The 14,320-nt window shown below is 36.4% G+C and overlaps 1 protein-coding gene across 1 annotated transcript in view; it reads right to left on the bottom strand.

Annotated features, from left to right (window-relative positions):
• Positions 1 to 318: 318 nt before the first annotated feature.
• LOC127860449 (uncharacterized) overlaps positions 319 to 14,320 on the bottom strand; it is a 37,796-nt gene continuing 23,794 nt past the window's right edge. Inside the window, exons 3-7 of the mRNA XM_052398533.1 lie at positions 10,921 to 11,894; positions 9,725 to 10,083; positions 8,375 to 8,440; positions 2,215 to 3,104; positions 319 to 1,618 (exon numbers count right to left, since the gene is read on the bottom strand). Coding sequence (XP_052254493.1) covers positions 9,734 to 10,083; positions 10,921 to 11,894 — 1,324 coding nt within the window. The 3' untranslated portion in view covers positions 319 to 1,618; positions 2,215 to 3,104; positions 8,375 to 8,440; positions 9,725 to 9,733. The remainder of the gene's footprint in view (positions 1,619 to 2,214; positions 3,105 to 8,374; positions 8,441 to 9,724; positions 10,084 to 10,920; positions 11,895 to 14,320) is intronic.

Here is a 14,320-nt window from a genome sequence, read left to right as displayed (position 1 = left end):
CTGAAAGTTTGAATGCTGAACGTTGAATTTGTAAGTGAACACCCACAGGCCACAGACATTTACAAAGACCGACAGACATCCATCCAAGGTGATTCCTATATACCCTATATACCCCAATCATCACGGGGGTATAATGAATAAATATCTTCAGGGCATACAGAGTTTTTTTTTACCTTATATAACAGACGCCGAATATCGGCGTCTTCCCCCACCAAACTAGGCTGGTTTTTTCCCCTTTCAGGACCAAAAATCCCCCCCCCCCCCAATTTTTTTTTTTTTTTTTTTTTTTTTAATAGAAAGATGTGTCTCATGATTATATTATCTCAATTCTATATTAATTTAATCATGCCAAACGTAATAAATTATGAAAAAAACAATGAATATAGTTCAAACATGTACACATGTATTGTAATAATGAGAAAGTAAGTAAACAAATCCCCCAAAAAGGGAAATGCCGCGAAAATTCCCACGCGCACATTTTTTCCCCAAAGTGGAAAATCCCGCGTAGAATTTCCCCAACATAAGGGCTAAAGGCCCCTTCCCCCACAACCCCAAAAAAAACCTGGCATATTCTTACTCCAGCGCGTATTTGTATACTTAAAACATGGACAGGTGGTTAATTTTAATTTATAGATATCCTTATTTAAAAATAAATGCAGATAATTATTTCATAGAATGTTGACTGCATTTCAATAATTGTTTAATTTAAAATAACCAGCATTTTCTTTAATTTATGCAAGGGGAATTTTGTAAATATACATGTGGAAAACAAAACAAAAACCTTTTGGTTTAGAGGCTTAATTTTTGCACAAAAATGTATGAAAATATGCCCTGACCCTTTATGATTAAAACTGATGTCAAATCAACTCTTATATGTATTTATTTAGTTAGTTTGACCAATTTAAAAACACAAAATTTCTGATCAGTAATAGGAACTTTTCTACAGAAAGGTCAGAAAAAAGCTGATGTAACGTGAACTAAATGTGCAACTCTAAACTCTTTAAAAACTGGGCTAAATGCATAAGCGCAAAGAGTTGTTCCAGATTTGCCTGTACAGTCTGCACAAAATTATCAGCCACGACACTTTCAGCTTTTATGGAATTCTTTGATTTAAGGTATATTTCGGAAAGTGTGGTCACAAATTAGCTTGGGCAGACTTTACACACTTTTCTGGGTAAAACACTTTAGGCACATGCATTAAGCCCTGTTTTCCCAGAGTGCAGCTGAAATACTTCCTGTTTTTGTTGCTGCTGCGACAGGGCCAGAGATTGTGTGAGTCTTGACGCCAAAGTCTCCACCCAGAACAGGGAATGTAGGACAGCACTGCTCCTCAGGCGCCAGGTTCACATTATTAGAGAGAAACATATAAAGGTCAGTCACGTTAACAGACGAGTCACTCAGCGTCTGCTCTATCTGTGGATCAGATTGTTTCATCTCGAGTGACTCGTCATGATGAAAGTTTAACTCACCAAGGCTCGGCTGTTGGAAGTGTTGATTTAGGGCCTTGTGAGAAGATGTTAAAAGGTGGCGTGCTGAATTTCCTGAGCGAGTTGTAGTATAAGTGGATTGGGATTGCCTAAACATTCATGATGTTTGTCTTGTTTGCTTATAATGTTTTCTGCAAAGGAAATGGAAAGTAAACTATAAATAGTGTCTTTAGTGACAAATGAATATGCCTTGACAATGTATGTTGAAACACCTTACTTAACACGCCTGCTTTTTAATGCAACACATTGAGTCTTTATTTTATATTTAGGATTGCATAATGATTTATTTTTCGCCAGTTAGCACTCACAATAACATTGTAATAATGAATAACGCGCACCAACATGTTAAATGGAAATTTTGGGGTTTTAAACAGTGAGGAATACATGGTAAAGTACATTATGTAGCAAGTTGCCATATTTATCTGTACATTAAAAAACAGGAATAACTTAAGCACTTTTAGACGTGACACTATACCACTTTAAATATGACGCAATACAACATTTTGCTAACGAATACTTAACAATTTAGAATCAGTGCTATAAATATAAATGTTCAACTTATAGAGCTGAATATGGAAATGAACTCAATGTCACAACCCATTCAAAACAGTATTTGTTTTGGCAAACATTTAATTGGGAATTAAGCCAGTAATTATCGAAAAATATGGAATAGACTTTTTGAGATTAGGAATGCTTTGACCAAATAAATAACACTGTAAGGTCTCACCTGAAGCTCAAGATGCAGAGATGACATTCTAGCCTCGCTGATATTGCTAAGGGCCCAGTTTGAGTTCTACCTAACATCAGGTTGAGAGCCAAAGGGCATACTGGACCACAAAACAAAACTGCTGTCATTTTTCAACGCCTTCTCAAGCGCCGACTCAATGCCAGGCTGTTAAGGATTGGAGTGGGAAGTTACAAACCCTGATGGGTTCACCTTTAGCATCTTGTTTCAGCTGTTGGTCGAACTTCCCGCCTGAGGCATGGCCATGGATGCTCTGAGTGTTCACAACAAAGTAGGTGCTGCCTTTCTAAGTTAGCAACTGCGTCAAAAGTGCGTTCTCTTTGGACAGTTTGGACACCTGTGAGGACAAATCGGGACTGTCCGTAAAGTTACGACTGTCCAGGAGTATCCCAGTGGTAAGCATACACTTCCGACTAAAACTCTACAAATATTCCTTGATTTTCTCTTGTTACTTTCCGTTGTATTGTTTGTCCCAAAAAGAATGGAACGAGTTATCCAACTTTGTATTTATCGTGATATTAGTTGTGAAGTCCAACATTGAGAACCGACTGTACATGTTGCCATAACTGCTGCAATAAGTCCTTGTGTCTGTAACGGTTGTCCCATCTCTGGCACTCGGGTCTAACAAACCAAACAGGCTCAAGTGCGGATCACTCGACACGAAAATTGTGGTTGATGAGAACCATGTGTGAAAACTCTTTGTGCTCAAAATTTTTTATAGGAGGAATTTGTTCAACGATGCTGACCCTTTGAAGCTGGAAGTCAAATGGGAGAAGCTAGGGGTCAGGGGAGGGGTCGTGCTTGACTTGAGGCTTGTGCGGGCCCGACTGGTGCTGTTGCCGTACCAACTCTATATCAAAACCGGGGCTCTCCTGAAAACATGGGAAATATGAACTGGTACAAAAGGTTTACATTACAATCTATAACAAACCATGTCTCTTAATAAGAGTTGAAGTTTTTCAAAGGCAAAACTTCATTCTCATGAATTTTGAACTTGGCATTTCACTGGTTCCTTATCCAAAATAACATTACAATTGATTCAATCAAACCATATCGTACTCAAACATCATTTAAAGTGTTTGTCAATACTTTATTAATCTGTCAATTCATAATTAATATTTTTAACTTTAATGCAATCCCCAGACATGGAAAGGCCGCGTTCCCCCCCACATCACTGGACTGTAAATGGCCAGCCTTTCACCAGACAGTTGTCTTCTTTGCTGAGCGAGTAGCTGTAACGTTGAGCGAACCAATATGGAATATGCATACTGCACAGGCTAATCTGGGACAACACTTTACACACATGCATTAAGTCCTGTTTTCCCATAACATGCATCCTTACATTGTTGCCATTGCATGCATGGAAACTAACTCTAAAGCTTTTCTTACACTGTTCTGGGAATGAGGCCGGGGTCCTTCTTATTGAGAACAAATGCATTCCACGGAATCATATTTATAAGCTTTATTAAATATCTCACAACTTTATAAAAACTCAAGGCCTTATGAGGATGACAGAAATTCTCGGGGTGTTGTTTAACTGAGGTTCCTGTATGATAAGTTGGAAAGCATCGAGCTGAAGAAGAGTTTGAGTTATTGATCCTCAAGTAAAACAAGTCCTGCTGTAAACATGATATACACAATAAAAGACGCCATTTTATGTTTTATTAAATAATATCATTCTTATCAATTTCATCTTTAACATTCTTTGTACACAGGTTACACTGTAAACCATTATTATTTGAGGGACATTATTTATGTTGATTTTAAGGGTTGACTGATCCACAAATTTATCACACACAGAAAAGTAACTGACACAAATTCATCATTTATTTTTCTGAACTGAGAAATCCACAAAATGAACTAATGTGTCCGTAAAAGTCTTTTTGACCACAAAATTTCGGATGAATATATATATATATATATATATATATATGAGTTTACATTATACAAACAAGTAAATTTTAGGATATTTTATCTTAAGTAAATTCATACTTTTCTTTTCCACCTCATCTTTTTTGCATTCTTACTACATAGGGAATACATAAGCAGGTCTTTTCTGGCATGTTTATTGGTATGTGAAACGGACCCATACGCAAAGCGTTTTTCTTTCTTTAACACGGGCTGTTTGTAAAACATGCTGTCAGTTGTAGTGGCAGCCATGGTGTTAATACGTTTTTTGTCACTGTGACCTTGACCTTTGACCTAGTGACCTGAAAATCAATAGCAGTCATCTGCCAGTCATGATCAAGGTATCTATGAAGTTTGATGATCCTAGGCCTAGGAGTTTTCTTGAGACATCATTCGGAAACAATTTTACTGTGTCGAGTCACCATGACCTTGACCTTTAACCTAGTGACCTGAAAATCAGTAGGGGTCATCTGCGAGTCATGATCAATGTACCTATGAAGTTTCATGATCCTAGGAGTAAGCAGTCTTGACTTATCATCCGGAAACCATTTTACTGTGTCCGAGTCACGGTGACCTTGACCTTTTACCTAGTGACCTGAAAGTCAATAGCGGTCATCTGTGAGTCATGATCAATGTACCTATGAAGTTTTATGATCCTAGGCATAAGCGTTCTTGAGCTATCATCCGGAAATCATTTTACTGTTTCGGGTCACTGTGACCTTGACCTTTGACCTAGTGACCTAAAAATAAATAGGGGTCATCTGCAAGTCATGATCTATGTACCTATGACGTTTCTTGATCCTAGGCGTAAGTGATCTTGAGTTATCATCCAGAAACCATATTACTGTTTAGGGTCACTGTGACCTTTACCTTTGACCTAGTGACCTGAAAATCAATAGAGGTCATCTGCGAGTCATGATCAATGTACCTATGCAGTTTCATGATCCTAGGCGTAAGCGTTCTTGAGTTATCATCCAGAAACCATTTTTCTATTTCAGGTCACCATGACCTTGACCTAGTGACCTCAAAATCAATAGGGGTCATCTGCGAGTCATGATCAATGTACCTAAGAAGTTTCATGATCCTATGCCTAAGCATTCTTGAGTTATCATCCAGAAACCATATGGTGGACAGACATACTGCCATACTGACGGACGGACCGACATGAGCAAAACAATATACCCCCTCTTCTTAGAAGGGAGGCATAAAAAGAGAATTAGGCATTCGATCTCCAAGTGTGGATTAAAAGCGTTCATTGGTGACACCACATGTCTGCACATGTGTAGATACAGTTATTAAGACAAGGGCTGTTTGTAAAAAATGCATGCCCCCCATTTGGGCTGTCAGTTGTAGTGGCAGCCATTGTGTGAATATGTTTTTTGTCGCTGTGACCTTGACCTTTGACCTAGTGACCTGAAAATCTGTAGTGGTCATCTGCCAGTCATGATCAATATACCTCTAAAGTTTCATGATCCTAGGCCTAATTATATTTGAGATAACATCAGGAAACCATTTTACTGTTTCGAGTCACTGTGACCTTGACCTTTGACCTAGTGACCAGAAATTTTATAGGAGTCATCTGCCTGTCATGATCAATGTACCTATGAAATTTCATGATCCTAGGCGTAAGCATTTTTAAGTTATCATCCAGAAACCATTTTACTATATCGAGTCACTCCTGACTGTGACCTTGACCTTTGACCTAGTGACCTGAAAATCAATGGGGGTCATCTGCCAGTCATGATCAATATCCCTTGAAGTTTCATGATCCTAGGCCTAATTATTCTTGAGTTAATATCAGGAAACCATTTTACTGTTTTAAGTCACTGTGACCATGACCTTTGACCTAGTGACCTGACAATTTCAAGGAGTCATCTGCCTGTCATGATCAATGTACCTATGAAATTTCATGATCCTAGGCGTAAGCTTTCTTAAGTTATCATCCGGAAAACATTTTACTATTTCGAGTCACTGTGACCTTGACCTTTGACCTAGTGACCTGAAAATCAATAGGGGTCATCTGCCAGTCATGATCAATATACCTATGAAGTTTCATGATCCTAGTCCTAATTATTCTTGAGTTAACATCAGGAAACCATTTCACTGTTTCGAGTCACTGTGACCTTGACCTTTCACCTAGTGACCTGAAAATTTAAAGGAGTCATCTGCCAGTCATGATCAATGAAGTGTTCTGCCATGAATTTTTACTGTTGGGGACAGGGACCCTTTAGGGTTAAAAAAGTGGGGACAAAAAGGAAAAATATGGGGACAGAGAAATATATTTGTAGCAGAATTTATTTTTCAGAAACAAATTATATTTTACTTGCACTTTTAAAGCGGGTATATACGATTTTTATATGTGCTGAATTGTAAAATATTGATACAAATATGTTATAATAACACACAATATGCAAGAAAAATGATACATAAAAGGCGAATTTTATAAAATACAGCAAATACAAATTAGCGCCCTGAGCCGATTGTGACGAAGATAATTCGTAATTATTTTCCTACAATAACCGATGCATTCGTCTTTTTAGTAAGTGTTCATGTGTCCTATGAATCGATATCGCTGCAGGAATTTCAAATGAACCGTTAAACTAAATTTAGATTCACATCGTACATGCATGATATACATGCTGGTGAATTCGGCTGTACAGCCTTTTTCGATTTCAGAATTAAATATCTGGCTTATTTAGCATTTTTCGACACATGTTCTTCTTAACTTTTATTTTAGTTTATATTGCAATATATGTATAATAATTTTTTTACACATTTTATATTAATCAATAAATATTTGACAAGATCGTATATACCCGCTTTAAATTTGTTTGTTTTCTTCTAACAGCAAGTCCACAGGACGTAACATTCTAATTCAACCATGAATATTTTAAAAACTATTTAAAACTGTCAACAATAGTCAACATATTCACAAAACTTTCAACAGATTTATGGTCATTGAACTCAGCATTGTGTGTCAAAGTACTTGTCCAATAATAAGAACTACCGATAGTAAAGGCGTTTTTTGTGTGCTTTATGCGCAAAGTGTATGTCATTGTGTTGTTGTCAAACAGTGACCAAGACAATTTTCGAAGCCAATTTGCTTGGAACATATGTTTAGGGCCAGGGGTAGACTTTTTTGTCATTGCTAAATGATGTTGGGACTTGGGAAGACTCTGTTGGGGTGTTGTTATTATTATCGTCATATTTTCTAATTTTACTTGCCGGAGGACAAAAACTACAATGGATTTTGTTTTCTTCGTCCGGTCACTTTACGCCATTTTGATTGGTTGTTATAATCTCAACTTACCAATGCAATAAAGTGTTATTAAAGTAAATTTACCATTGGCTGCACAATGACGTCACGTCCAATGATATAATTCGTTTTGATTACACACTCACTCGATTACCTTACCGACTTACCAATTGAATTGGTTAGTTTTTATTACTAATTCCTGTGCGCTGGTGGACCCATATACGGAAAACAGGTGGCGACAAATCTTTTATTTTTGCGCCAATGACGCCAGGGCGCATCCACGGCAGAAAACTGTCAATGTACCTATGAAGTTTCATAATCTTAGGCGTAAGCATGCTTGAGTGATCATCCAGAAAACATTTTACTATTTTTACTATTTCGAGTCACTGTGACCTTGACCTTTGACCTAGTGACCTGAAAATCAATAGAGGTCATCTGCCAGTCATGATCAATATACCTATGAAGTTTCATGATCCTAGGCTTAAGCATTCTGTAGTTATCATCCGGAAACCATTTGACTATTTCGAGTCACTGTGGCCTTGACCTTTGACCTAGTGACCTGAAAATCAAAAGGGGTCATCTGCCAGTCATGATCAATGTACCTATGAAGTTTCATGATCCTAGGCCTTAGCGTTCTTTAGTCATCATCAGGACACTATCTGGTGGACGGACAGAAGGACCGACAGACTGACAGGCCAACATGTGCAAAACAATATACCCCCTCTTCTTCAAAAGGGGGGCATAATAAGTGCCTTATGATTAATATGTCTCAATTACATTTCAATAAGATCTAAAAAAAAGTATATTACTAGCATAATATGATTTTATTCTTTTAATTTTAAGTTTTAGAAATAGATATATTAAATTTGTTTTTCTGAAATCAATTGACTTTTCGCACAAAAAAAATAAAAATCCCAAAATTGCATTTTTACCCAAATTGGCCATGAAAAGGCCTGATAATTAAAACGTCTTTGTTACCTTCTGTGTATTCAGGTCATCCTTGTCCACCACATCCTCAGCATCCTTGTCCCGACTCAGCAGCCACTGGAGCAGCAAAATAGCTTGATGTTTTTCTTGTATGTATATTTAGGATTCACACAAATTTATATAAATGTAATGAAAATCAATAACAGATGTTCAACAGCATAAAATATGGTAAACAAGCAAATTCGTTGAATTGATATCCCCCGCCTATATACTTCTGTACCCAGAAGTGTTATATTTTTACACTAAAAAAAACATTTTTTTGAAGATACAAAGGGCCATAACTATGTTATTATCTGATGGTGTACAATGCCATTTTGCGTGCATCATCCTCTTATGCATATATATACTCATACCAAGTTTCAATGAAATCCGCCAAAGCACTTCCAAGATATGGCTCCGGACACAAAAGTGCCTATAGTAAAAAGCATTTTTTCAAGATACAAAGGGCCATAACTCTGTTTTGAACAGATGGTGTACAATGCCATTTGGCGTGCATCATCCTCTTATGCATATATATACTCATACCAAGTTTCAATGAAATCCGCCAAAGCACTTCCAAGATATGGCTCCGGACACAAAAGTGCCTGTAGTAAAAAGCATTTTTTCAAGATACAAAGGGCCATAACTCTATTTTGAACAGATGGTGTACAATGCCATTTGGCGTGCATCATCCTCTTATGCATATATATACTCATACGATGTTTCAATGAAATCCGCCAAAGCACTTCCAAGATATGGCTCCGGACACAAAAGTGCCGGACGGACGGAAGGACAGCCGGACGGACGGACAACGCCAAAACAATATCCCTCCGCCTCTGGCGGGGGATTATTAATAAATCTCACATCAAGTGTTACATTTCTGTAAACATTGCGTAAAATATTAATATATACTCCTCCAAAGATTACTGAAACAATTTCATATTTTATTTAAAAAATATTCATCCATATACATTTCTTACATGGCATGGTGTTTATGGAAATGAAAGTCTAAAAATAGCGTCAGTTGCTATGTACATGTGCATCTATGTACAAATACTAAATTTTCAGTTGAAATGCTTTGTTTTTTTCATGCGAAGTTTACAAGAACTAAATTTTAGGACCATAATGACACAAATGTTATGACAACATAACATAATATGCATTACATCTAATGTTCCAACAAAAACCCTCACATTGTATATGTATAAGCAGATAACAATATGTGTACATGTACATAAATTATTTGTATCTTTAACTACACACTTTATGTTGTATTGTAACATCACACACTACTATGTTTGTATGCTAAACAACACATTGTAATTAAAATACTAATCACTAATTACAACAACTCATACATACATGTAAACACTATTCCACTCTGAACACCAGGATGTTGTCGTCCCACTGTCCCACAATGATGGATGATGTGGTGCTGCTGTAGCAGACAGACCGTGGGCCCCACACTCCATCCTCCTGAGTAGCCAGCGTAGCCAGCTTACTCTCTCCCTCCCAGCCCACCTGTAGTACAGTGTGGGACAAGCCTCCACAGACCAGCACCTGGCCTGCAGGGGTCACATGTAGACCAGTTAGGCCATGTAGTGCTGGGTCTGTGAATGTAGCCAGGAGTGTGCCATCCCTGGCCAGGGTGAGAAGCTTGTGCTGCCTGTAGTTGATGATGTACAGCCTGTCTCCTGTGGGACTCACAGCACACTTGTCTACTGCAAAACAGAGTAACATCAAGATATTGAATTACTGTAAATATTAAATAATCTTATTAAACATACTGCAGTGATATTGTATTACGCATATGTTGCTATAAAGAGGCCTTTACACATCTAAAATATATGCATACATTTCAATGATTCAATAGTTAAGCGTGACAATAAACTTCAGTAGCAGAGCTATTGTGATAACCTTTGAAATGTTGAAATGCGACTAGTGAGTTAGATATGAATTGAAGCAAAACAATTACACAGATGGAAACAATTACACAAACTGAAACAATTGCACAGTTCTATCAACAGGTAAACATATTGTACATGTACAATCATTTAACAACCACAAAATTAAGACAGGGTCAGAAAGTGTTTCTTTCCCAGGAACTCAGTTTCTATTTATAGACATGCCATGTAGTGACAGTCAAAATACTTTATTACTCATATTTATAAATCAATATTTCTGAATCTTGTTAGGGCTACAATGTACTGTAGCATTCAAAGGGCACATATGAATTATAGAACAATTTTTTTATAATACATCAGCAGGTTTTCTGCTATTACATCTGAATTTTATTTTATTATCATCTCACAAAGTATGTAACTATAATTTATATTATTATTTTTTCAAAATAACAAGATAAAGGCCTAATGGGTCAATATTTGTTGATTAAAAAAATAAATCCCAACTCGGTTCATTTAGTCAATAAAAATTCCCAAATTTGTCATTGTATGGATTTAAAATAACACAATTTGACTAGACTCCTTTGTCCACAATGGCTAGACAAATCCCTGTACATAATACACATGTTATCAGGATGGATTCACCATGATTCTTACCTGTCAAATCAGCTGATCTATCTTGGTAGAGTCTGCAGATCAGTTTGCCATTCAGTGAGTATTTGTACAGTTCTTGACCAGAGGTGACAAAAAGGTCTCCTTGGTGATGGGTAATAAATGTACATTCATGTTGTAACTGAAACTTCCTGCCAGAAACAAGCTTTCCCTGGTTGACAGTGATAAACTGGACCTCATGTATGTTACTAGTATTCACAGCCACTACAACCTCACTGGGTGTGATCAAACAAATGTCCAATGGCCGAGCATTCACATCCCAGTGACTCACCACCTGGTATTGCTGGTTCAGCAGCTTGACATTCTTATTAGTCCAGTCTACAACCAGTACCTGCCCATCGTGAAGAACACATATGCCTCTGATATAACATACACCTTGATCACTTGGTATTCTCACATTATGCTTAGTAATACTCTGGACATTAAACACCTTGCCTGACTTCCCCAGCAGAGTCAGTGCCTGCTGTATTATATGCTTACATTTTATGCTGGCTATAAGGCAGAGCTCCTTATTATCTCCAATTTTCTGAACAATTTCATGGAATTGTGACAAGTCATTGTGAAGACTGGTGCATTTATAAATAGAACTTGTAACTGACCCTTTTATGCTTATAACTTCCTCTTTTATATCATTTAGTTCCTTCACAGTAATATTATCAAATTCATTCAAAATAGAAAGAACACTCCAACACATTTCTTCTTTTAAATTATTGCCCGATGTACCCACAGAACTATTAAAACACTTATCTATATTAGTACTTAAATTGCCATGCAATTGTTCTATCATGACTGCCCCATGTTCCTTGTATGTTCTCTGCAATGACTGAACACTGGCCTCCTGATTTATCTGTAGGCTTTTGATTCCCCCCATGACAGTTTCCAGCTCCACTGACAGTCCCTGTAGGTCTGTGGGCTGCGTGTTGGTCAGCTCCGAAATCGGGGTCATTTTACTGCACTTGCTGAAATAAACAATTAATACATGTACATACCAAGGAATAGTCAGTGATATTATGTAATGCTTCAAACAAGTATACATTGTAAAATAAAAACAAACAAGGAAAATAAATGAAAGCGTTTTTCTAAGGCTGGAGGTATATAGATTTGCCCTTTTCCCTTAGTTCTTCCATCTTCGTGACTTTTCTGTTACATATAACTTATATAACACCTATTCCTAAAAAGTTTACGAGAACAGTAAACAGGCATGTGAGTTTGCCCACCTCTATATTTTGGTTCTGTTTTTTTTCAACATAATTTATACAAAACTTACATTTTAAAATATGTGTCGACTGAAACTTTCCATAAATTATTACCATTGTGTTGATATATTTTGCACACCTGCATATTTTGATATGTTTCTTTTCAACATGCCCAGAGTTATGACCCCTTTTTAGCAAAGAAATTAAATTTTTTAATTGTGTTGTGAGAAACTCAAAGAGTACAGCTGATAGTGAGATGAAATTTTATAAAAAATATTAAACACAATGTGAAATACCGCACCTTGATATTTTTGTTAAATTTTGTATAACATAAGGAGAGTAATGGCCCTATAGGCAAAATATTTTATTTTGTTAATTGTGAGAAGCGTAACTCAAAAAGGATTTTTGATAGGATAGATTGATTACATTCAGGAACATATTTATCATCAGGTAAACTCATACAACTCCATATTTTTGTTAATAATTGTTAAACATTAAGGTAGTAGTGAAACAAATTGGATTGTAGAGGTATCCATGTACTAAGAACAAATTTCTAGTTGCTTATATTGTTTTTACAGCTAGTATTGTTAACGTTGAACAAGCGAGAAAAGATCATTAATGCTCCCCCACCCCACAAAAAACAGGCATGACTTATTATTAAAGTCTATTCCCAATATTTTTAAATAATTACAACTCCTGTTACATTCATATGAATGCTGCATTATGATTGGATTTGTTCATGTGACCGTTTTTTCATTTTCCGATGAACCCACATCGTATTCAAATTAAAACATGAATCTCATAGCGCTACTTTTTGATCATAAACAAGTTGCCGAATTGACGTAATGTTTTGCGCGAAACTTAGGCCAGAGTTTTTTAATAAAATGATTTTCGGACCCGCCAACTCTTATTTTTGACGAAACCAAAAAAAAAAAAAAATTATATAATTTCAATCTCGGATTTTTTTTCGGGTGCCAAAAGCCAGGTTTTAGACACAAAACGCGTGTCGGGTTTTAGAGAAGTGATTTATTTAAAGCGTTTACCGATATCGCATTTAAATGTATCATAAGCGCTTTTGTAACATCGATCATTTTTACTGAAAACATGCAAAATGGTGGCGAGACCACGATGACTTTATACTGGTTTGGACTTCTTATTTACCAGGATGCTACAACAACAAAACAATTTATCAAAGCCACAAGTGGCCAAACAATTGGCGATGTTGTGCGCAAACATGTTGTTAACGAACACGACGAACTCGCTTCACTTGAAGCGTCTAAGTCAATGATTGACACAGATAAGGTTAAGTGTGACCCAACTATGCCAGTGAATGTTTTGGTCGAGAGCGACTTAAAATGCATACATGCTATTTTAAAGTACCAAACCCCACAGGATCGTAGTATTATAAAAGAAAATGCATTTGATGTCCTAATGGCGATGAGGAGGAATTACTGCTACCTTCCATCTGCCAGGTAAACCATATGTAAAGTATTTAAGAAATTTTACAATTTTAAGCGGGTATATACGATTTTGTCAAATATTTATGAATTTATATAAAATGTGTAAAAAAATTATTATATATATATTTCAATATAAATTAAAATAAAAGTGATGAAGAACATGTGTCGAAAAATGCGAAATAAGCCAGATATCTGAAATTGAAAACGGCTGTACAGCCGAATTCGCCACCATGTATACCATACATGTGCGATGTGCATATAAACTTAGTTTAACGGTTTATTTGAATTTCTGCAACGATATCTATTCATACGACACACGAACACTATCTCCGATCCTAATACAAAGACGAATGCTTCGGTTATTGTAGGAAAATATGTACATCACTATCGGCTCATGGCGCTAATTTGTCTTTGCTACATTTTATGAAATTCGGCTTTAATGTATATTTTTTCTTGCCTATTTTGTGTTATTGTAACATATTTTATCAATATATTACAATTAAACACATATAAAAAATCGTATATACCGTCTTTAATATATGCAATATATTCATTTTTTGGCAAACCTGTCATTGCAATTAGCAGGCTGACCAAAAGTAATGATTTTATTTATTTTTTATATTAACCCTTTCAGCAGGGGTTTTTTTTACTAAGAAAGTGACGCCGATATTCGGCGTCTTCCCCTACCATAATTTTTCCCCTAAAAATACCATTTCCCCTCCAAAAATA

Source organism: Dreissena polymorpha, chromosome 15 (assembly GCF_020536995.1).
Source record: "Dreissena polymorpha isolate Duluth1 chromosome 15, UMN_Dpol_1.0, whole genome shotgun sequence".
NCBI lineage: Eukaryota > Metazoa > Mollusca > Bivalvia > Myida > Dreissenidae > Dreissena > Dreissena polymorpha.
Note: the sequence above shows the minus strand (reverse complement) of the source record. Positions and strands in the feature narration are given on the sequence as shown.